Source organism: Carcharhinus amblyrhynchos, chromosome 5 (assembly GCF_965287045.1).
Source record: "Carcharhinus amblyrhynchos chromosome 5, sCarAmb.v2.hapA, whole genome shotgun sequence".
NCBI lineage: Eukaryota > Metazoa > Chordata > Chondrichthyes > Carcharhiniformes > Carcharhinidae > Carcharhinus > Carcharhinus amblyrhynchos.
In genome coordinates this window covers 122,014,185-122,038,564 of record NC_137328.1, presented here as the reverse complement: position 1 = coordinate 122,038,564, position 24,380 = coordinate 122,014,185, and the positions used below count along the sequence as shown (strand labels likewise).

At 41.3% G+C, this 24,380-nt stretch overlaps 1 protein-coding gene across 1 annotated transcript in view; it reads left to right on the top strand.

Moving 5' to 3' along the window:
• rgs12b (regulator of G protein signaling 12b) overlaps nucleotides 1-24,380 on the top strand; it is a 195,393-nt gene that overhangs the window by 56,742 nt on the left and 114,271 nt on the right. Inside the window, exon 3 of the mRNA XM_080189495.1 lies at nucleotides 8,013-8,132. Within this exon, the coding sequence (XP_080045621.1) occupies nucleotides 8,013-8,132 (120 nt within the window). The remainder of the gene's footprint in view (nucleotides 1-8,012; nucleotides 8,133-24,380) is intronic.

Genomic DNA, 24,380 nt, shown 5'->3' with positions numbered 1-24,380 from the left:
GTGACATGTGTAAATGTTTTGCCCTTGAATTTAATTCTGTTGATAATATCTAAAGCAGAAAGTTATCACAAATATTGTCTAAATAGCAACTTGGTTAACACAGGCTGTGATGAAGGATGACACATGTAAACTTAAACATTAGGAAATACTCTCAAAATGGGATACCTTGTGAATGCCACACAAGATATTTAATTCTCAGTAAAAATTGTGAGACAAACTATCCCTGTTTTTTGTTCTCTTTCTCATTCCTTCTCTTCCCTGTATTCATCGATTATTAACCTTTGTCTTTTGTATTTTTGTAGAAATTAAATTTGAACTGATTTAGGTTTTCCCATCTGTCCCTATGATGGGGTAGTTTAACTTTGTAGCTTTCAAAATGTATTAACTGTAATTTAATAAACATTTGGACTAGGACAGGAATAGGCTGCTTGTCCTCTGGAGCCAGCTCCACCATTCAGTAAGGTCATTGCTGATCTGATTGCAACTTCCTGTCTATTCCCAATAACCTTTCACCCCCTTGGTTATCAAAGATCTGTCTACCTCTGCCTTAAAAATATTCAAGGCTCTGCTTTCACTGTCTTTTGAGGAGGAGAGTTCCAAAGACTCGGGACCCTCTGAGGGAATTTCTCCTCTTCTTAAGTGAGTGATTCCTTATTTTTAAACAGCGACCCCTAGTTCTAGATTTCCCATAAGCAGAGACATCCTCTCCACATCCATCTGTCAAAACCTGTCAGGGTCTTGTATGTTTCAAGCAAGTCACCTCTTACTCTTCTAAACTGTAGTAAATACGATCGTAACCTGTCCAACCTTTCTGCATAAGTCAACCCACCCATTCCTGGTATTATTTGACTAAGTATTCTCTGAACTGTTAATGCATTTATACCTTTCCTTAAATGAGATGATTAGTACTATACATAGTATTCCAGATGTGGTCTCATCTGTGTCTGTTATTTTAGTCCATCCCAAAATATGTTTGAAGTATAGTCATTGTTGTAATGTAGGAAATGTGGCTGACAATTTGCACACAGCAAACTCTTTCAAACAGCAATATATAATGACCAGCTAATCTGTCTTTAGTGATGCTGCTTGAGGGATAAATATTGGTCAGGACACTGGGCAGAACTCTATTCTGCTTTGAATAGTGCTCCTGGAATCTTTTACGTCCAACTCAGAGAGCAGAGGGACCTCAGTTAAACGTCCCATGTGGACGTGACGATTGCGCTGGATGAAATATACTCCACTACAAATAGCCTTGAAATGAAACATCCTGAGGCTTTGTTCATTGTGGCCAGGGACTTCAATCAGGTCAAGCTCAAGATCCTACTACTAAGTTACCACCAACACGTCTCCTGTTCCATACTGGTCAGTATTTAAAATCTCTGCGACCAGCCTGAGTGAGTACGCCACTGCAATAACTGATTTTATTAGTGTGCAGAAGACTGTGTGCCAAAGAAGCAAATCCATGCATTCCCCAACTGGAAACCATGGATGAACAGGGATATCCACTGCTTGCTGAAGTCCAGGTCTGAGGCATTCAAGTCAGGTGACACTGACCTATACAAGAAAGCCAGATACGATCTAAGGAGATCCAAGAAAGATGGCAAAAGACAATATTGGACCAAACTAGAGTCCCAGGCTAGCCACACCGACCCCCACCAATTGTGGCAAGTCTGCAAGACATAACAGGCTACAAAGGACAAAGAACAACACAGCACAGGAAACAGGCCCTTCGGCCCAAGGAGCCCACGCTGCCATTTTAACATTGTGAGTGTTCTCTTCTACCTATGACCTTTGTCTACGCCTATTGGACTCCACAATAAAAGAATTATAACTAGATTGAGGGACGCCTAATTTAGGGACAATTTGTTAACACCAGTCAGCCTAAGAGCACGTTTTTGGGGTGTGGGAGGAAACTGGAGCACCCAGAGAAAACCCAAGCAGGCACAGGGAGAATGTGCAAACTCCCACAGACACTGGCCCAAATCCATGTATCTGCGTAGCAAACAGTGATAGTCACTGAGCTGTCATGTTGCCCGTCAGCTTCTACAAGATGAAGGCATGTAAAATCACCGGCTCCAATGCACCCCTCATTGATGAGCTCAATGTATTCTACGTTTTGAGCAAGAGGGCAGTGAGAGCATGCCCTCTATCCTGGAAGGCTTGGATGAACCTGTATCTGGGGTCACCACTGCAGATGTCAAAGGAGCTTTCTTGAATGTCAACCCACAGAAAGCGACTGGCCTGGATGGGGTACCTGGACGAGAACTCAGATCCTGCGTGGATCAAGCTGGCAGAGGTATTCACAGACATCTTCAACCTCTCTTTACAACAACCTGAAGTTAAAGACGACCATCTTCAAGAAGACGACCATCATCCCAGTACCTAAGAAAAACCAAGCAGCATGCCTTAATGACTATCGGCTGGTGGCTCTGGCATTCAATATTATGAAGTGCTTTGAAAGGCTAGTCGTGGCACGAATCAATTCCAGCCTCCCGGACTGCCTGGATCCACTACAGTTTGCCTACCGCTGCAACAGGTCCCCAGCAGACACCATCTCCCTGGCCTGCACTTGACCCTGGAACGCCTAGAAGAACGAAGACACCTATGTCAGACTCCTATCTATTGACTACCGCTCAGCCTTCAACACCCTTATTCCCACAAAACTCATCTCCAAACTCTGTGGCCTGAGCATTGGCACCAAGTTGAGAGGGAAGAGATACAAAAGTATGCAGAGGGGCAATTTTTTCACACAGAGGGTGGTGAATATCTGTCTGGAACAAGCTGCCAGAGGTGGTAGTAGAGGCGGGTACAATTTTTCCTTTTAGAAAGCATTTAGACAGTTACACGGATAAGGTGGGTATTGAGGGACATGGGCCAAATGCGGGCATTGGGATTAGCTTAGGGGTTTAAAAAAGAAGAGCAGCATGGACAAGTTGGCCGCAGGACCGGTTTCCAAGCTGTAAACCTCTATGATCTCCCTCTGCGACTGGATCCTGAACTTCCTAACTCTCAGACCACAGTCAATAAGGATAGGCAACAACACCTCCATGATCATCCTCAACACCGATGCCCCACAGGGCTGTGTTCTCAGCCCCCTACTATACTCCTCACACACCCATGACTGTGGCCAAATTCACTTCAATTCGATTTTCAAATTTGCTGACGACACCACCATAGTGGGTCAGATCTCAAACAATGATGAGACAGAGTACAGGAATAAAATAGAGAATCTGGAGAACTGGTGTGGCAGTAATAATCATAGAATCACAGAATAATCATATCAATAACCTCTCCCTCAATGTCAACAAAACGAAGGAGATTGTCAATAACATCAGGAAGTGTAAAGGAGAACATGCCCCGTCTACATCAACAGGGATGAAGTTGAAATGGTCAAGAGCTTCAAGTTCTTAGGTATCCAGATCACCAGCAACCTGTTACCCCATGCCGACACTAGGTAAGAAACTTTCTCAGAAGACAAAGAAAATTTGGCATGTCAGCTATGACTCTCACCATCTTTTACAGATGCACCATAGAAAGCATTCCTTCTGGATGTATCACAGCTTGGGATGGCTCCTGCTCTGGCCAAGACTGCAAGGAACTACAAAAGGTCATGAATGTAGCTCAATCCATCACACAAAAAGATACAGAAGTCTGAGGTCACGTACCACTAGCTCAAGAACAGCTTCTTCCCTGCTGCTGTCAGACTTCTGAATGGACTTACCTTGCATTAAGTTGATCTTTCTCCACACCCTAGCTATGACTAACATTACATTCTGAACTCTGTCATTTCCTTCTCTATGAATCTGGAGAACTGGTGTGGCAATAATAATAATAGAATCATGGAATAATCATATCAATAACCTCTCCCTCAATTGTCTGTATAGTGCACAAGAAACAATACTTTTCATTATATGTTAATACATGTGACAATAAATCAAAATATCTCTTCCAAGCTACTTCTGAAACTGCAGTGCTCTCTCAGTACTGCATCAGAAGTGTCAGCTTTGATCAGGTTCTCAAATCTCTGAAATGGGGGCTGCAGTATTACAATGTCAGGACTGAAAAGGTTAATGTGGAAGTGGGAAAACAGTACTACCTGCATGACAATATAAATGGAGTCAGATGACCAGCAGTAATTTGAATGGAGGTAGCTCATGACTTGGACTGAATGGCATATCTGAGTTTGAGGTCTGCAACAAGCATTGTTCCACAAGGATCAGTTGTCTGTAATATATATCAATGAATTGGAAGAAAATGTAGGTGGTCTAATTAGTAAATTTGCAGGTGATACAAAAATTGGGGCAGTAGCAAGAGGATTGTCAGAGGATACAGCAAGATATAAATCGGCTGGAGACTTGGGTTGAAAGATGGCAGATGGAATTTAACCCAGACAAATGTGAGGTGATGCAATTTGGAAGATCTACTGCAGAAGGAAAGTATACAGTAAATGGCAGAGCCCTTAGAAATATTAGCATACAGAGGGATCTCGGTGTGCAGATCCACGGTTCCCTGTAGGTAGCAACTCAGGTTAAGAAGGTGTACACCACGCTGGCCTTCATCGGTTGGAGCATTGTTCTTTGTATATCTGTACGTGTGGTACAAGGATTTGGCATCTAAAGGGTTAGCACAAAACTGAGCAAAATACCGCCCACACTTATGTAAGCGGGAGGTGGTGACATTGTGGTATTGTTGTTGGACCAACCATTTAGAGACTTATGGTAATGTTTTGCAGACCTGGATTTGAATCCCACACAACAGATCTGAATTCAATAAAAATCTGGAATTAAAAGTGCAACGATGACCATGAAATCTTTGTTTAAGGACCCATCTGGTTCAGTAAGAACTTTCAGGAAGTAGTTTCCTATTTTCTGTCTCTTTTTGAATATATTTGCCATTTTCCAATGTATTGGAAACTTTCCTGAATCTGGGGAATTTTGAAAAATTAAGAACAAAGTATTAACTCTCCCACTAAGCACTTCCTTTAAGTCTACCAGAACCTGGCGATTTGTCAGTTTGTAGTTCCAACAAATCACCCTATACCACTTCTCTGGTGATTGTAATTTCTTGAGCTCTTTCCATTTCCTGATATTTCTGGGATGTTACCTGTAGCCTCTATAGTGAAGACCAATGCAAAATACCTATTCAATTCATCTGCTATCTCCTTATTTTCCATTATTAATTCCCCAGACTCAGGTTCCATAGGGCCAAAGTTCATTTTGTTAACTCTTATTTAAATACCTACAGAAACTCTTACTATCTGCTGGAGTTTTCGGCAACAATTTTGCTCTCCAGCATTTGGGGGGATTAAATATTGTATTTCATAAGCCAGTATATGGATTAGGAATAGGGATAAGGATGGGTGCAGCGTTAACAGTGAGGCGGAGTGTCTTGGGCTACAAGAAGATATAGAGGGAATGGTAAAAAGCACAGATAAATGGCAGATGGAATTTGAAAGAGGAATTTTCTGAGATGTCTCCCTGGGGTGCCCTGCATTCAGTTGATCTTGCTCAACCAATACACAGACTGCAAAAGACAGTATATAGTTAAAGAATGAAAACAAATTTATTTGCGAATGTATGCATCAGGAGAAAGACAGTCAATGAGAGGACTGTCCTCTCTGAACTAATCTTGCAATTGTAAAATTGTTATATTATTCTGAACATTGCGAATCCTGCTGGCAGCAGTGGATTTCTCACAGAATTTTGAGTCTCATTAGCAGAAGATTTTCCTTTCCACCCGATTTCGTGCGGCACTCGTGGTGGCCACCATCTGGAAACTTAATTTCTGCAATCAGCAGGGAACTCCTTATAAATGCTGGGTTTCAACTGCATGGTGCAGGCATTAGTGGGTTGCCACGCGTGTCAGCGCCAGAGAACTGGAGCCTGAAAACGAGTCCGGAACCGTCAATGTCCTGGAGCCTCGGGGATGCCCACCAAGGATTGTTGGAGCTGCACCCATCCAGGAAAATAGAGTATTCCATTACACTCATGACTTGCACCTTTACATTGGTGGACAGGCTTTTGAGAGCTAGGAGGTGAGTTATTCACCGCAGGATTCCTAGCCTCTGACATGCTCTTATTTGTCTTGAGGTGAGTAAGAATGACAGGATTTAACTTGCCATTTGTTTTCCCCAGTATGTGTACACATGTTTTTCTCTTTATCCAGAAATTTTAGATTTGTTATATGCAGAGTAGCAAGTATGAACTTGCACCTTATTTTGCTGCAACTGAGCGCATCACAGCTGCCACCCCAGTATGAAATAACTTAATCATAACATTTCAAATATGCCTTTGAAAATTCCTTTCTGGTATAACTTCTGTTTAAAGTGTTCAGTACAAGCTTTGCACCTTAGAGCCTAAGGCTGTCTATCTAATTATTGAAATTTTATCTTTCATCAGATTGTGGTAAAATGTGACTTATTTTGCTGACTTTGAATGCTCTTCCATGATACTTATCTAAAGTCAATGACTTGGAGTCCTTAACTTCCTCGGCTTACAATCGCTTTCCATGGACTCAGTGGAATCAAATGTATACATATTTGATTTATTTTTGTCACAAGTATTAGCACACAGTGAAAAGTATTGTTTGTTGTGCATTATACTTAGATATTTGTATCTAATTTATACTCATTTAGAGGTCGAGCGAATGATCATCACCTGTCTTTGTCAATCCAATTGGCTTAATAACTGCTGATACATTGACAGGAATGTGACATTGGAGATAGAAACAGAGTCCAAAGATGTGCAGGCTAGGCGGATTGTCTAATGATGTGAAGGTTAGATGGATTAACTATGGTAAATTTATGGGGTTACTGGGCGGCGAGGGAAGGCCTGGATGAGATGCTGTTTCAGAGCGTTGGCGCAGCCTCAATGGGCTGAATGGCTTCTTTCTGCATTGTAGGGGTTCAGTAGTTCTGATGGATAAAGGAGTGTAAATATAAAATTACAAACATGAAGACAATGACAGGCAGGGATAGACCCTCTGGTCTGCTCAGGTGATTGAAACTAATTCATGAGTTCACTTTTTCTCTGATAATTCAACGCGGTGTTTACCTTTTGTACAATATTCAACTCAGTCAGAAAGAAGATCTGGTTTCTCTTGAAGTCCATTGGTTCAATGTCCACTGCCAAATTGGTAACCTGTTCCAGAGGTCGAAAGACCACTTCCTGACATCAAATTCCTATCTGTTCATTTATTACTTAAAATTGTGACTCCTGGTCCTCTTTAACCGAATTAATTGGAACAAACTATCTATTACAATGCTATAATTTTTATAAATTTGGATCTCCTGATGCACTGTAAATCTAGCTTCTCTGAAGTATAGATTCCCGGCTCTATTAGCTTATCTTGATAATTAAAATGGGGATTAATTCAAGGTTGCTCCTCTGAACCTCTTATAATGCTTCAGTATCACCAACTATGTGAAGCTTGACCAATGCTTTGTGCAAGGACAGTATAGTAGGATTCCATTTAAATTTAGTAACCTTTCAGATTGAGGTTGTGAAGTTTAGGATAATTTGGGATTGAATTTAGATATAAAAACAGCAAATTACTGCTCCTTTTCACCACGTACAACCAATTCTTTGGTTGTTTGGTCTCCCCTTTCTTGTGTCCTATTACAGACCTACTGGGTGGGATTTTACAGCTGCGCTCGCTCCTACATTGAAAAATCCCGCCCAAGGTCAACAGGCCTTTGCAGAGTCTGCCCCGACCCACTACGATTCTGGTGGCAGACAGGACGGGAAAACTCCCCCTCTATTTTGTTCTTTTTCTACACTTCCCCATTTCACTTACTAAAAACCTATTACATTTGTAACTTTTTCCAATTTTGAAAGGCTATTGCCATTAACTCTGTTTCTGTCTCTTATATTTTGCTTTTAAATTTGCATGTTCCTGTTCTGTTTAATGTAGCCCTTCATGCAACACAACTTTCCTCTTTTATGGAAGCTTCCTTTTCAATTGTACAAATTACTGAACAAAACTGATTTTATATATTTTATTTCATTTTTCAGGGCACAAAATTTTCTGGATTTTCAGTTGGCTTCCCACAAGCTTCCCAACGTTCTTCTGTTAGGCGGTCGTATGGAAGATCAAAACGTTTCAGTATAACCCGGTCCTTGGATGATTTAGAGGTAAGTTTGAAATTTCCGTAGCCTGTATAACTCTGTGGTCCAATGCAGATAATAAGTGTTTGAACAATAGTGCAAATTTGAAATCCTGGATGTAAAGTTGGCTGCTACCCCTCAGGTAGCGGCCAAACATGCGAGGTGAGTGGCAGACAAACATGGATCAGGAAGGCTGGAGATAAGTCAAGGATGGGATGCAGTTTAGTCAGTTCCCACAGGGTGTGAGGGTGCAGAGATTAGCAAAGTCTTACATCTGAGAAAGGAGGACATCCTGGGGTGGCAAAGGCTCAGAAAAAAGAGTTTTTATTTAAATGGCTTGTTCAATAGTTGTTTGGCAGTTTTTATTGGCCAAACCGAACATCGGTTCCCAATTAGCACATATAAAATTGCAGAGTGGTGGAATTGGAACTGAAAACATTCTGTTCAATTTTAACTCATTCTTCCTGGCTTGTGCTGGGCACATTGGATTAAGTTCTTACATGTCATGTGCTGCAGTCACCAAAGCTGCCTCTTTTAGACCACAAATTTCTTCATTGAGGATTTTAGCAAAATATTGCCAGTATTCTAATTTAGACACTTTGAAATAAATCTTGAACAAAAAAAAATTAGATGAAGCAAATTTGACAATGTTTACAAGGGAAGGATTCTGTTCCTAAAAGTTTAGTTTTTGTTTGAATTTATTTTCTTGTGTCATGAGTAGGCTTACATTGCACTGCAATTAAGTTACTGTGAAGATCCACTAGTCACCACATACCGGTGCCTGTTTGGTACACTGAAGGAGAATTTAGCGCGGACAATCACCTTAGGTGCATTGGCCATGCTAAATTGCTCCTTGGCATCAGGGGGTCTAGCTAGGTAAATACATGGATGGATGGGATTGTGGTCCATACAGACCTGATGGACCAAGTGGCCCCCTCTTGAACTATAGGATTCTGTGATTCTAACCAGCACATCTTTTGGACTGTGGGAGGAGACCAGAGCACCCAGAGGAAACCCACACAGACACAGGGAAAATATGCAGGCTCCCACAGACAGTGACCCAAGCCGGGAATTGAACCCAGGTCCCTGATGCTGTGAGGCAGCAGTGCTAACCACTGCGCCACCATGTGTGCCACTGTGCTGCTAAAACTAACCTTCCAATGTGTTGTCATATCTCACTGTTGAAATAAGAACTTCTGTGGCCAACCTCTTGCATGTCTTGACAAAGTTTCTTGAGAAATCTCTTGCTGTCATTTACAATTTGTCTTTTTATTACTTGTTTAACTCCAGAAGAGAAGGTAAAATAAATACTACATTTTGGGATTGGATTATGTTCTTTGGGTGGTTGGACAAAGCTGCTGAACGATCTGTCAAAAACCCTAGTTGCCTGACATTTTCAGTTTAGACCCAGATGTGCAATAAACACAAGGTCAGAAGCAGCAGTTTTATTTATTTATATGATTTTGGTTTCTCACAAATGTGCTTTGCCAGCTGTATACGTGGTCTGAATTTTGAAATTCCATCCTGTGGATAAGCATGTGAATTAGGAACAGGAGTAGACCATTCGGCCCCTTGAGCCTGCTCCACTATTCATTAAAACCGATTGTGGCTTCAGCTCCACGTTCTGTTTCTCTCTGACAACTTTTGACTCCCTTGTTAGTCAGGAATATATTTACCTCTGCCTTAAGAATATTCAGTGACTCAGCCTCCACCTCTCTCTGGTGAAGATAGTTCCAAAGATTCACAACCCTCCTAAGGGGAAAAAAAAATTCTTCTCATCTCCATCTTAAAGTTGAGACCCCTTTATTTTTAAACTGTACTCCCTAGTTTTAACCTCTTGCACAAGGGGAAGCATCCTTTCAGCATCCAACCTGTCAAATTCAAATAGTTTTAAGTATAAGGCATGTTGTGTCTTATATAGAATATAGAAGATGCAATTTTTTTATTCAAATGCAGCCTCACTCGACCTTGTAATAGGGCTCTTATAATTCAGGATTTGCATCAGGTTCTGGATCACACAAACATGCGTGATCAGTTGTGTCTGTGCATGTGCTTAGATTCCAACTGGAGACAAAATTAAAAGTGGCATTTACAGAAGTCCATTGCTTTGCTAAGTGTGGTGTTTGAAGCCATTGTGCCTAGCGATGTGCCGTGCATTATTGAGCTTTTGTCATAGATGGGAGACATCAAAGTGGAAGTTAAAAATACTGAATGCCATCACTATTTCTATGACTGGGATGGGAGGAATGCGTAGTTTCTCTAACCCCACTAATCCACAGGTCACATCATTCATTTGAAAGTTTAATTCAGACTCCAAAATGGACAATTATGTACCTTTGACCCAGAGTAAAAGTGACTTTTAACCAGGCTTCTTTCAATAAACTCAGAATGATTATAAAACAACACATTTTTAAAATAAATTCCAAGAACTTGTACACACACAAGTGTATTCTGAAAGTATAACTATCCCCTTTTAAAGATATTGACATGTGCATATGCAGATATAAATATGATTCTAAGTAAAAATATTGTGAGGAAAAAGTGTCTTTTTTTTTAAATCTTAATGAAGAACTCTGCAATTCTGTAAAAATAAAATTGCCTTTAGGTCCAGAGAGGCTGTTCATGAGTAATTATCAAGTTTAAAAACTCACTTGCATCTCATTTAACAGTAAGTTTTCAAGGGTGAGTTTAACAGCAGAAAGGTGGAAGTTTCCATCAATTCACTGATTACTTAGAGACTATAGTTTTTTGGGGGGGGACCTCAACAAAGCACTACTGGAGGAGTATTAAATCAGACAACATTTTCTGGATTTCTGCATGTGCTTAGAAATTACTGTCAGTTGAAGTGGAGTAATGGCAATGAATAGAGTTGTTACTACCACAAAATCTGGGCCATTAATTTGTTGAAGTTTGCTGAATTATTGAAATGTAACCATAAAATGCATTATTATATAGCTTCTATTTAGCCATTTAGTTTAATATTGTCTTATGATCTGTGGCTTGTTTTTGTAAGGATGTTTATATTAATTTGACCTGGCTAAATATTAATTGGACTAATTAGGGAAGCAATATTTGAGTGAATACCCAACCCAATAAGACTTTAATATAGGTTCTGGGGAAATTGAAAGGTCTGAAGGTGGATAAATCACCTGGACCGGGTGGACTACACTGCAGGATTCCAAAAGAAATAGCTGAGGAAATTGTGGAGATATTGGTGGTGATCTTTCAGCAATCACTGGAGGCAGGGAGAGTCCCAGAGGACGGGAAAGTAGCTAATGTAACACTGCTGTTTAAGAAGGGAGGGAGGCAGCAGATGGGAAATTATAGGTTGGTTAGCCTGGCTTCAGTCATTGGCAAGATTTTAGAATCTATTATTAAAGGTGAAATCGCGGAGTACTTGAAAGCGCATGATAAAATAGGACTGAGTCAGCACAGCTTCATCAAGAGGAGGTCATGTCTGACAAATCTCTTAGAGTTCTTTGAGGAAATAACAAGGAAGTTAGATGAAGGAGAACCAGTGGATGTGATTTATTTAGATTTCCAGAAGGCCTTTGACTAGGTGCCGCATAAGAGGCTGTTAAATAATTAAGTGTTAAGGGTAAAATCCTGGCATAGATAGAGGATTGGCTGACTGGCAGAAGGCAAACAGTGGGGATAAAGGGATCTTTTTCAGGATTGTAGCCAGTGACTAATAGTGTGCCTTAGGGGTCAGGGTCAGTGCTGGGACCACAACATTTCACAATATACGTTAACAATTTGGAAGAAGGAATTGAAGGCACTGTTGCTAAGTTTGCAGATGATACAAAGATATGTAGAGGGACAGGTAATATTGAAGTAAAACGGAGGCTGCAGAAGGACTTGGACAGGTTAAGAGAGTGGGCAAAGAAGCGGCAGGTGGAATACTATGTGGGAAAGTGTGAGATCATGCACTTTGGAAGGAGAAATGGAGTTATAGACGATTTTCTAAATGAAACAATGCTTAGGAAATCAGAAACACTAAGGGATTTGGGAGTCATTGTTCAAGATTCTCTTAAGGTTAATGTGTAGGTTCAGTCAGCAATTAGGAGGGCAAATGCAATGTTAGCATTCATGTCGAGAGGATTAGAATACAAGAGCAGGGATGTACTGCTGAGGCTGTAAAAGGCTCTGGTCAGACCCCATTTGGAGAATTGTGAGCAATTTTGGGCCCATTATCAAAGGAAGGATGTACTGGCCTTGAAACGGCTCAGAGGAGGTTCACAAGAATGATCTCTGGAATGATGAGGTTGTCATATGAGGAAAGGTTGAAGACTCTGGGTCTGTACTCATTGGAGTTTAGAAGGATGTGGGGGTACCTTATTGAAACTTACAGGATTCTGCAAGGCCTGGATAGAGTGGACATGGAGGGGATGTTTCCATGAGTAGGAAAAACTAGAACCGAGGGCACAACCTCAGGTGAAAGGGCCAATCCTTTAAAACTGAGATGAGGAGGAATTTCTTCAGCCAGAGAGTGGTGAATCTGTGGAAATCTTTGGCCCAGGAGGCTGTGGTCATTGAGTATCTTTAAGACAGAGATAGGTAGGTTTTTGATTAATAAGGGGATCGGGAATTATGGGGAAAAGGCAGGAGAATAGGGATGAGAAAAACATCAGCCATGATTGATGGGCCAAATGGCCTAATTCTACTCCTATGTCTTCTGGTGTTATAAGTTATTTTCAAATTTATCTTGGAGCACTTTACTAATGAGCACCTAAATTAATCTGTACGTTGCAAAAACAGAAGATTTGAATTTCCTTCCCCACCTCTTGATTGTCAGACTTATGTTGCAGTTGAAGAATGAAAATTTCTTTTGTGACAGAATATTTTTCTCTGTTAATGGTTTTCTTTACTAAGCATGCTAGTGCAACATTATTGTGCTGCCTGAGGGCATTTAACATGCTGAGGCGGTGGACAGCTGGAGAAATAGCATTTAGTCTGGAGAGAGAGAACACGGAAGGGAGGAACTAGGGAAATGATGGGATTGTATCAAACAGAAATACGTTCACACTTAGAAAAGTCATGCATTGGTATTAAGCAGTGTCTCCCTAAACTAGTCCATTTATTGTAATCTATGCCAAGAACGTTTTCTGATGACTTCACCATACATGGAGCATACTTTCATAGACGATCGGGTAAGAAAAGCTATTGCGCTTTGCTTGTCGTAGTGTTGGACCTAAAGAATATGCTCAGGTGTAGATATTTACATTTCTAAAGAGATTTCTAATGCTGGCTAGAGTTGTAAAGTAAGAAAAATTAATTAATTTTATACATTTGTCATATACCATAACTGGAAGCTGAAGATAAGATACTGTTTAGAAATTAATGTTGTATGTTTGACCAGCCAGTAGCAAGTTGTCATTTCTGTTGATCTTGATCAGTTTCAGTATGTACTGATGGACAGTATATATTGAATTTCTAAACATATCAAAACTTAAGCAGCCAAGCACAGAAAAATGATATTTGCCTTTAAACAATTTTGAAAAAGATGATTTTCTGTTTCTTTAATATAAATTGTTAAGTACAATTTTTTTGCTTAGTAAAAGTTAGATTATTTGCGTTAGTTGACAGTTTATAATACCTACTAATTAGAGTAGCATTTTAACTAGACAGCAAATGGTAGTAATACCTTTCTGGAGATAAGAAGTTCACACTTTGCTATTGATCAGTCAATATCGAATCAAGTTTTCAACTTGAAGATCAGCGTGATTGACATTTGTGCATATTATGTTATGGGCAAAGTTAAATGTTAAATCAGATTTTTATTTTCTGTCTACAACTGAAATGCACAATGTATTTATTGTTTTTGCGATAACACTACTTCCCTACACTGTCGAGATTGCTGGCATGGTTTAGCGTTTATAGCTCTTGCTGCCTGACAGCAACAAGTACAGCATGAGGAGTATATGAACACATTCTTCCTTATTCTTGCAAATTTTTCTTCTTCCCCACGTTGTTTAGCTGTGCTAATGAATGCTATTTGTTGCGGCTCCCTGCTGTTATATAAGATGTGGCAGTCCAGACATTAAAGTAATGTCTGGGTAAAGTCTGGTTCTGCTAGCAGCAGGATTATTTTCCATTGCCGTTTGTTCAGTCTGACTATTTTGCTAAATATGGTTAGTGCAGCATCTTGCACTATAGATTGGCTTAACTATACCCATTTTCTCTCTCTAATGAGACATTTTCTCCCCACCTTTTCTTGTTTGTATGTGGCAGTTGCAACATGTTTTCTACTGCTGGCCTGATTGGCAAAAGGAGCTGTATGGAAGTTGGTTTTCCCCTTCCCTCAAGAGCAAAGAATCCTTCTAGCATTTGCTGCATCTGCATGATGTTATAGCTTAGTTTATTATTTAAATTAGTGCATTGAATCCTTAAATTAAGTTTAAGTTTATTTATTAGTGTCACAAATAGGCTTATGTTAACATTGCAATGAAGTTACTGTGAAAATCTCCTAGCTGCCACGTTCCGATGTCTGTCTGAGTACATTGAGGGAGAATTTAGGACAGTCAATGCACCTAACCAGCGTCTTTCAGACTGTGGGAGGAAATTGGAGGAAACCCACACAAGCACAGGGAGAACGTGCAGTCTGCACGCAGACAGTGACCCTAGTGCTAACCACTGTGCTACTGTGAGATCAAGTGGAGGATTGCACAATGTAGGACATTATTTATTGAAGAATCCCCATTTTATGTGTTGCTAAAATGATATTAATCTTTCTGATAAAGTTGGGATAATCTGAGATTGTTGATTTGGTGTTAATAATGCAATTTGGACATTTAACCTATTCATATTTTAAAACTCATTGTTTTTTATGCTGAAGAGCATCAAAAACAGCATTGTAACGCTTCCTGCATTGTTGGAGACTATGATGGCGTAGCCCCTTTTAAAACCATTTTACTCCCCCGGAGAGACAGTTCCCAGTTTTGTGGCCAGATTGAGAGAGTGAGCAGATTGCTATGAATTCAGCCCAGCTTTAGAGGAGATGTTAAGAACCCATTTGGCCTGTGGAATAAACATTCTTGTCATAAACAGGAAGTTCTTGTGGAAAAAATGAGGCCAGTCTCCTACAGTGTAGAAATTAAAAGTCATTGTTTAAAAAAAAGTGTGGATCATTTAAGGAAGAGAACTGGACTTGATGCAGGAGATCATCGGGTGACCCCTGCAGTAGATCGCTGGATTGAAAAATGATCCCTAGAATAAAGAGCTTGTCGTATGAGGAACAGTTGAGGACTCTGGGTCTATACTTGTTGGGAGTTTAGAAGGATGAGGGGGATCTTATTAAATTTACAGGATATTGCAAGGCCTGGATAGAGTGGACATGGTGAGGTTGTTTCCACTAGTAGGAAAAACTAGAACCAAAGGGCACAACCTCAGGCTAAAGGGATGATCCTGTTTCTTTAAAAAAATGAGGAATTTCTTCAGCCAGAGAGTGGTGAATCTGTGGAACTCTTTTCTGCAGAAGGCTGTGGAGGCCAGGTCATTGAGTGTCTTTAGGACAGATAGATAGGTTCTTGATTAATAATAATAATAATAATTAATAATAATAATTGATTAATAAGGGGATCAGGAGAATCAGGAGAATGGGGATGAGAAAAATATCAGCCATGATTGAATGGCAGAGCCGACTCAGTTGGCTGAGTGGCCTATGGTAGACTCGCATTTATCAATGGTTGATACAGGGATCCCAGTTGTAAATGTGGGACTGTAGCCGAGCAGCTACTGATGAGGACCTTGATCGCGGACTGATGAGTTTGCCTTTTGCAACCGTCTGCCCAGATTCGTTACTCACCGAAGGACCTATTACGAAATTGAGATGTTCCTCCAGGATCGTAGGACTAAGGGGCACAGCCTCAAGATAAAGGGGGGGCGGTTTAGAACGGAGTTGAGGAGGAACTTCTTCACTCAAAGGGTAGTGAATCTCTGGAATTGTCTGCCCGTTGAAGTGGTGGAGGCTATCTCGCTAAATATTTTTAAGACGCGGGTTGATGGGTTTTTGATAAGAGAGGGGACTAAGGGTTATGGGGAGAGGGCGGGAATGTGGAACTGAGCCACGACAGATCAGCCATGATCTTATTGAATGGCGGGGCAGGCTCGAAGGGCTAGATGGCCTACTCCTGCTCCTATTTCTTATGTTCTTATGTTCTTTATGTCTGAAGATCTCCTGACTGACTGAACTTTGATGTTTGAATTCTCTATCACGTATTGTTTCAGGAACCATGCATTGGGCAATTTAATTCTATGATACATTGTCACATCTGAAGTATCTATCAGCTGTTTCTTGGATATTTCTGAGATTCATTCATTGGTTATTGCTGTTCCAATTCTGTTGTCTTCTGTTTCTATTAAAGTTGCTTTTATTCCCATTTTTCCACTTTATAACCTCTTCATTGAACAGAGGCCTGAACCCAGTACCTAGACCATTTCAAAACCCTGGAATCATTGAATCCTCTATTCTTTGTGTCACTGCAGAATGTGCCATTTGTTTCACCAAGACAGGAAATGACTGTTTCCTTGGAATATTTTTCAAGACAGCAGACATCTGATCTAACAGTGAGTCCTTCTGAGAGCCAAACACCAGATATAACATATCTTGTGTCCACAAGATATGTTAGCATAATTCAGCAACATAAATGCTAGCACTGAACTAGGGATCTCTAAATAGAATTTCCTCAAATCTTTGTAAAGTCTGTTAAAATCCATGATATATTCCTCCATGGAATAACAAATTGATTTCTCAGTTTACCGAAGCCTAGTTACACTTCATGTATTATTTGATTATCATGTGATCATTATCATGCCCCTACTGGTGGACTCAGTGAAGGACGGAGGGAGAACTTGGCAGGAGGCCCAAAACTTGGTTTCATGCCGGCTTGAATTTTCTGCAGGATTTTCCATTAGTATCCACCATGGCAGATTGGGAAAACTACTGGAGATTGGTGTGAACCTTATTTACATCTACCTAATGGGTGCAGAAGGTCTGGGCGCTCGAGCACAATTCTCTATAGTGCCAGCAAGAAAACATACCAGTTGTGAACAGTATGGCACACACATGTCAGGATTCATCTAAACACTGCCTGGGGCTGCCTCCAGAATTCAAGATGGAGACTGCTGGTAACCCTAGATCTCAGACCACTATAGCAGTGGGAGGAGGGAGCATCTACATGTAGATCTTCCAGATCTGGTGTCTGGGATGAGGTCCATCTTCCAGCCTCAAGAGCATACCCAGAGATCTATCTTCAATTTTGGGAGGTCCACATTCTTTCTTCAATAGTGAGTGATTCAGTAACGTTGGGTGCCTTTTCAACTTGGCGCTGTGTTAGGATGGTGGACTAGCCACCATCAGGCCAGTCCTGCCACGGAAAACACAGGAAGAACTGGTTGATAATTAATGAGGTAGGGCCTGTAAGATTTAGTGTGTTTTTCTGCCAGCCTCAATAGTGAGAAACAATTGACATTCCTGCTCCTGCCATAGGATCTAGTCCCAGGGTGGGAGAATTCTGTCCTTAAATGGTTTAAACTTTCACCAGTATCCAACTGATGGGCATCCAGCTAACAAAAAACTTCTTATTTCTGATTTTACTACTTGTAAGAAGTGACAATGCTAAGACCATATCTTATTTTCTCATTAGTAAGGACACAACCCCTGTCAACATACCCACATCATTCAGCCACTGGGCACAGGGTCCCATCTCTGAGAACATGGTGGGGGGGGCGTGTGGTGGTAATCATACTCTGACAATTTAATATTTGCTTTCTGCTATAACTCTCAATGCTCCAAAAATTGTTCTCCTGATTTTGTTTTGGCTTTCAACTTTCATCTTTGTGTAACCGTTTTCTGCTGCCACATGACAATCTGGAAAGCCAGTTGGTGAAGGATGATATTGGAGCCAGTCTTTATTCAGTCTACATTTACTTGCAAAATGAAACATTACAAGCATCTAAATCATAACTCAACCACGCCACAATTTCAGTCAGTGCCTCAGTATGTATGCTCACGTGAAATCCCATGCAATGCTGTATGCCTCCAATGTGAAGTGAATTGGACACGATTGACCCTAATCAGTGAGCACATATCTACTGTAGATAACTGTTCATTATTTGAAAGACATTAACACCAAAGCCTAAAATCCATGTATGCAATTCTGTCAAAGCATAACTAATGAGGCATTAGAATGTTCCCATTGAGACAATGTAGCATTGTAGAGGGTTACAGCACGGAAACAGGCCCTTCGGCCCAACTTGTCCATGCCATCCTTTTTTTTAAACCACTAAGCTAATCCCTATTGCCTGCATTTGGCCCATATCCCTCTAAACCCATCATAACCATGTAACTGTCTAAATGCTTTTTAAAAGACAAAATTGTACCCTCTTGGCAGCTTGTTCCAGATACTCACCACCCTCTGGACCCTTTTGTATCTCTTTCCCCCCTCATCTTAAACCTATGCCCTACGGTATTAGATTCCCTCTTCTGCCAGAGCAGAAACTGCTGACAGGGCACATTACTGGATATATTTGTGTTGTGCTGTAAGAAACCAGAAAGTGCTGCAACACAGTGAGAAGTAAAATAAATGTTCCACTTTTCGATCGTGGACATGCACCATTCTGATTCTATTAAGCTGTATTACAGGATTTTATGAATTTGGTTTTTATTCCTGCAATTGGCTAAGAGCACAGACTCCCATGAAAGAATTAACTTCTTTTGTTGAGACAGCTAGGAAGAAAGTACAGCTTTATGATGTGGTAATGACCCTATTTTGTCCGGGAACAAGTGGTTTGATGTTTATTACACAAATAGAGGCATCAGATGCTTATTGCTTGTAATTGATCATTTAAAAGGTCTGGTTGATTGATACTTTTATAGTCTTGTAGTAGCAGAAAATTATGATTGGGTTTTTTAAAGCAGTTCTAAACATGCCATTGTTACTGTGGAGTTCATTGATTGTGTACCCACTGTATACTGGGTCATTGATCAATGGGTGGAAGTGCCATGCGTTGGGTTAACATGGAAGGCATACGTGGGGCATGAGTAAGATTTTTGAAGTTGCCTTTCAAAAGGTTTCCAAATCCAAACAATCGTTCATGTTTCCTCTGAGATCATTGAGCAGGTCATAGACTGGCAAGACTCCATAAAAATGGTGGAAGGGATTGGACATACCAACTCCCTCAGTGGAGCTGACCATGCTGGGGGCGTAGGATGCGGGTCCACTACCTGCATCATTATAGAATCATAGAACCATACAGTGCAGAAGAGGTCCTTCAGTCGATCAAGTCTGCACCGCCATATTAGAAACACCTGAACTCCCACTTAATCCCATCTGCCAGCACTTGGCCCATAGCCCTGAATGTTATGATGTGCCAAATGCTCATCCTGGTATTTTTTAAAGGAGGTCAGGCCTCTTGCCTCTACCACAGTCCCAGGCAGCACATTCCAGAGCACTACCACTCTCTGGGTAGAAAAGGCTTTCCTCACATCCCAACTCCCTCTAAATCTCCTACCCCTCACTTTGAACCTTGTCCCCTTGTGACCCTTCAACTAAGGGGAACAGCTGCTCCTTATCCACTCTGTTCATGCCCCTCATAATCTTGTATACCTTGATCACGTCACCCCTCGGACTTTTCTGCTCCAAAGAAAACAAACCGAGCCTATCCCAACCTCTCTTCATAACTTAAATGTTCCATCCCAGGCAGCGTCCTGGTGAATCTCCTCTGCATCCCCTCCAGTGCAATCACACCCTTCCTATAATGTGGTGACCAGAATTGCAAACATTACTCTAGCTGTGGCCTCACCAAAGTTTTATACAACTCCAACATGACACTTCCTTGTTTTTATAATCTATGCCTTGATTGATAAAGACAGGTGTCCCATATGTCTTTTTCATCACCCTATTAACATGCCCTTCTGCCTTCAGAGATCTGTGGACAAACACACCAAGGTTGGACTATGAAGAGAGACTAAAAAAACTGGGTCTGTACTCGGTGTTTAGAAGAATGAGGGGGGATCTTATAGAGACATATAAGATAATGAAAGGGATGGATAGGGTAGAGGTAGAGAGATTCTTCCCGCTTAGAAAGGATAGCAGGACTAGAGGGCTCAGCCTCAAGATAAGTGGGGGGCAGTTTAGATCGGAGTTGAGGAGGAACTTCTTCACTCAAAGGGTGGTGAGTCGCTGGAATTCTCTGCCCATTGAAGTGGTGGAGGCTACCTCGCTAAATATATTTAAGTCACGGGTAGATAGGTTTTTGACAGACAGGGGAATTAAGGGTTATGGGGAGAAAGCGGAACTGATCCACTTCAGATCAGCCATGATCTTATTGAATGGCGGGGCAGGCTCGAAGGGCTAGATGGCCTACTCCTGCTCCTATTTCTTACGTTCTTATGAATACTTCCTTGTCAAATTACTCTTTCCAAAATGTATCACCTCACACTTGGGGTTAAATTCCATCTGCCATTTATCCACTCATTTGACTATTCCACCTATATCTTCTTGTAGCCCAAGACACTCCGCCTTACTGTTAATCATCTGGTCAATTTTTGTGTTATCCGCAAACTTACTAATCCTACCCCTGTGCAATGATCCTGTGCACTTTCGGGGTGTCAGTGATGTTGGCAGGAATCCCAGAATTTGATCCCACCCACCATTTTTAAAGGTCTCCTCAACTGTGAAAATTCAGATCTATCTGTTAAAATATAGCTATTGTTGATAATATCAAGTTATTTTCGTTAATTTATGTGCCATAAAATGAGATTTATGCTGTCCCAGAGAAGTGATTCTTGTGGTATGCACGTATTTAGTTTAGAAGAATGAGGGGAGATCTCATTGAGACGTATAAGATGATGAATGGGATGGATAGGATAGAGGTGGAGAGGCTCTTCCCGCTCAGAAAGGACAGTAGGACTAGGGGGCACAGCCTCAAGATAAAGGGGGGGGCGGTTTAGAACGGAGTTGAGGAGGAACTTCTTCACTCAAAGGGTGGTGAATCACTGGAATTCTCTGCCCGTTGAGGTGGTGGAGGCTGCCTCGCTAAATATTTTTAAGACGCGGGTTGATGGGTTTTTGATAAGCGAGGGGATTAAGGGTTATGGGGAGAGGGCGGGAATGTGGAACTGAGCCACGACAGATCAGCCATGATCTTATTGAATGGCGGGGCAGACTCGAAGGGCTGGATGGCCTACTCCTGCTCCTATTTCTTATGTTCTTATGTTCTTTCTTATGTATTGGGCTGAAAGGCCTGTTTGTATGCTGATTTGAGTCTACCTGTGACAATGTTATACAGTCCTGTGCTGTATCGCAAAGGAAATAGGGAAATCTATTATGTTTCATGAGAAAGTAGAACAAATTTTAAAGCAAGAGGTAGCGTCGTCTTGTCCTCGATACACACACACCTCTCACTGGTACATATGAATTAGGAACAGGAGTTGACAACTGGCAAGACCCCCAAACACTTTCCCAAATCGTAATCCAGTGTTGTGTATGACTGTCCTGAAGTGCTGGAGGCTGGCCTCTTGACCGAACTAGCTGATGTAAAAAGGATGGTTTCTCTTCTAACCTTCCCTTCCTGCTTCTGGGGTGGTTCATGGCCTTAATTCTTCAATGTCCACCCTCGTAAGAACTTAAGAACTTGAGTGAAAAGTCTTGTTTTTGTCAAAAATGTATATTTTGCAAATGAAAATAGTGTGCACATACCCTAGAGTACTTTGGTATGTTTGTCAGTAATATAAACCAGCAAAGGGAAGTCGTGTCTGACAAATTTACTGGAGTTCTATGAGGATGTGTCTAGGGCGGTGGATAGAGGAGAGCCGGTGGATGTGGTCTTTCTGGATTTTCAGAAGGCGTTTGATAAGGTACCTCACAAGAGGTTACTGCAGAAGGTCAGAGGACATGAAGTTGGGGGTAGGGTGTTAGCGTGGATAGAGGATTGGTTGTCAAATAGGAGGCAGAGAGTTGGGGTCAATGGGTGCTATTCGGATTGGCGGTTGGTGACTAGTGGGGTGCCCCAGGGGTCGGTGCTGGGGCCTCAGCTATTTACCATTTATATAGATGATCTGGAGGAGGGAACCGAGTGTAGGGTGTCGAAATTTGCTGATGACACCAAGATTGGGGGAAAGGCAAATTGTGCGGAGGGTGTGGAGAGTCTGCAGAAGGATCTAGATAGGCTGGGCGAATGGGCCAGGAAATGGCAAATGGAATTTAATGTTGGCAAGTGTGAGGTGGTCCACTTTGGTAGGAAGAATGGTAGGAAGGACTATTACTTACGTGGCGAAAAACTGCAGCAGGCGACGGTGCAGAGGAACCTCAGGGTCCTTGTGCATGAGTCGCAAAAACCCAGCCTGCAGGTGCAGCAGGTGGTCAGGAAGGCAAATGGGATGCTGGCCTTCATAGCGAGGGGGATTGAATATAAAAGTAGGGAGGTCTTGCTGCAGCTGTATAGGGCATTGGTGAGGCCGCAGCTGGAGTACTGTGTGCAGTTTTGGGCGCCGCACCTGCGCAAGGATATTTTGGCCTTGGAGGGAGTGCAGAGGAGGTTTACTAGGCTGATACCGGAGTTGAGGGGGTTGAGCTATGAGGAGAGGCTGAATAAACTAGGCTTGTACTCGTTAGAGTTTAGAAGAATGAGGGGAGATCTCATTGAGACGTATAAGATGATGAATGGGATGGATAGGATAGAGGTGGAGAGACTCTTCCCGCTCAAAAAAGACAGTAGGACTAGGGGGCACAGCCTCAAGATAAAGGGGGGGCGGTTTAGAACGGAGTTGAGGAGGAACTTCTTCACTCAAAGGGTGGTGAATATCTGGAATTCTCTGCCCGTTGAAGTGGTGGAGGCTGCCTCGCTAAATATTTTTAAGAAGCGGGTTGATGGGTTTTTGATAAGAGAGGGGATTAAGGGTTATGGGGAGAGGGTGGGAAAGTGGAACTGAGCCACGACAGATCAGCCATGATCTTATTGAATGGCGGGGCAGGCTCGAAGGGCCAGATGGCCTACTCCTGCTCCTATTTCTTATGTTCTTATGTTCTTATCACATTTCTTCATAGGCCTTTGGCTTTCTGGGGACACTGCACACTGAAGTATTTCAGTACGCTTACAAATCACATTGTGACTCCTCAGATAAATAAAATGATTTTCTCAAATCTTTTCCGCAGAGATAGGTCATCTTCGATATGTTATTGGAGGTTTTACAGTACCAATCCCTATTTTTTTTTACTGGATTGTTTTTGAATATGTATGAGTATAAACAGTATCAGTCATACAATTACCCTTCTGTTTTCACCAAGAAATAGATTATTTGCTGGGTTTGATTGAAGAGAAATAAAAATTCTCTAAGCAGCAGAATGTATTTAACTTGTACAAAATTCAATTTATTTTCAAATCAGAGTTGTAATGGCACTTTTCTATAATTTTTTTTAAAAGCAATTATTTTATGATTTCCTATTGCCCAGATGCAGTCAAGCTGAAATGTCATTTGACCTGTGGCACTGTTGAATGTTTACTAATAAACTTTTAAAATCGAGTGATTTGATGGTAAAATTTGATTTTTGGTGGAAATTTCAAAGGTCGAGATTGTGACTGTGACATTGATAATGGATGTTAGTCTATTGATTCCAACTGTAAAAAAAAATGTTTTAATGGCTATTTCTACGTTTCTATCAAAAAGAAGTTAGATATAGATCTAGAGGCTAAAGGGATCAAAGGATTTTGTGGGGGGGGGGAGAGGGGAGAAATCAGAATACTGAGTTTGATCAGTTATGATCAAAATGAACGGTGGAGCAGGTTCGAAGGGCTGAATGGCTAATTTTCTAGTTTTCTATTTAAAGCACTTGAGATTTTAAAATATTTTGCTTAGTATGAACATTTTGTAAGGCATCTTTATTTCTATATATGTCTTCATTAGAAAGTGCAAAACCATGTCAGTTCTGATAATCTGGTAAAAGCAAATAACTGCGGATGCTGGAATTTTTACCAAAAACAGAAAATGCTGAAAAATCTCAGCAGGTCTGACAGCATCTGTGGAGAGAGAATAGAACCAACGTTTCGTGTCTGGATGACCCTTCATCAGAGCTGCTGAGATTTTCCAGCATTTTCTGACAATCTGAGGGCTGGATCCCAGAGGCTTTTCAAGGTTTAAGTCCACTGGTGCGTTTCAGTGCTAATTCTACCAGAGTTTACACTGTTACTGCAAGGCAGTGCATTTACTTTGAGGTCTGCAAACATATGATTTTTTACCTATCCCACAGCAGGTAGAAAAATCAGTATTTGGCATTT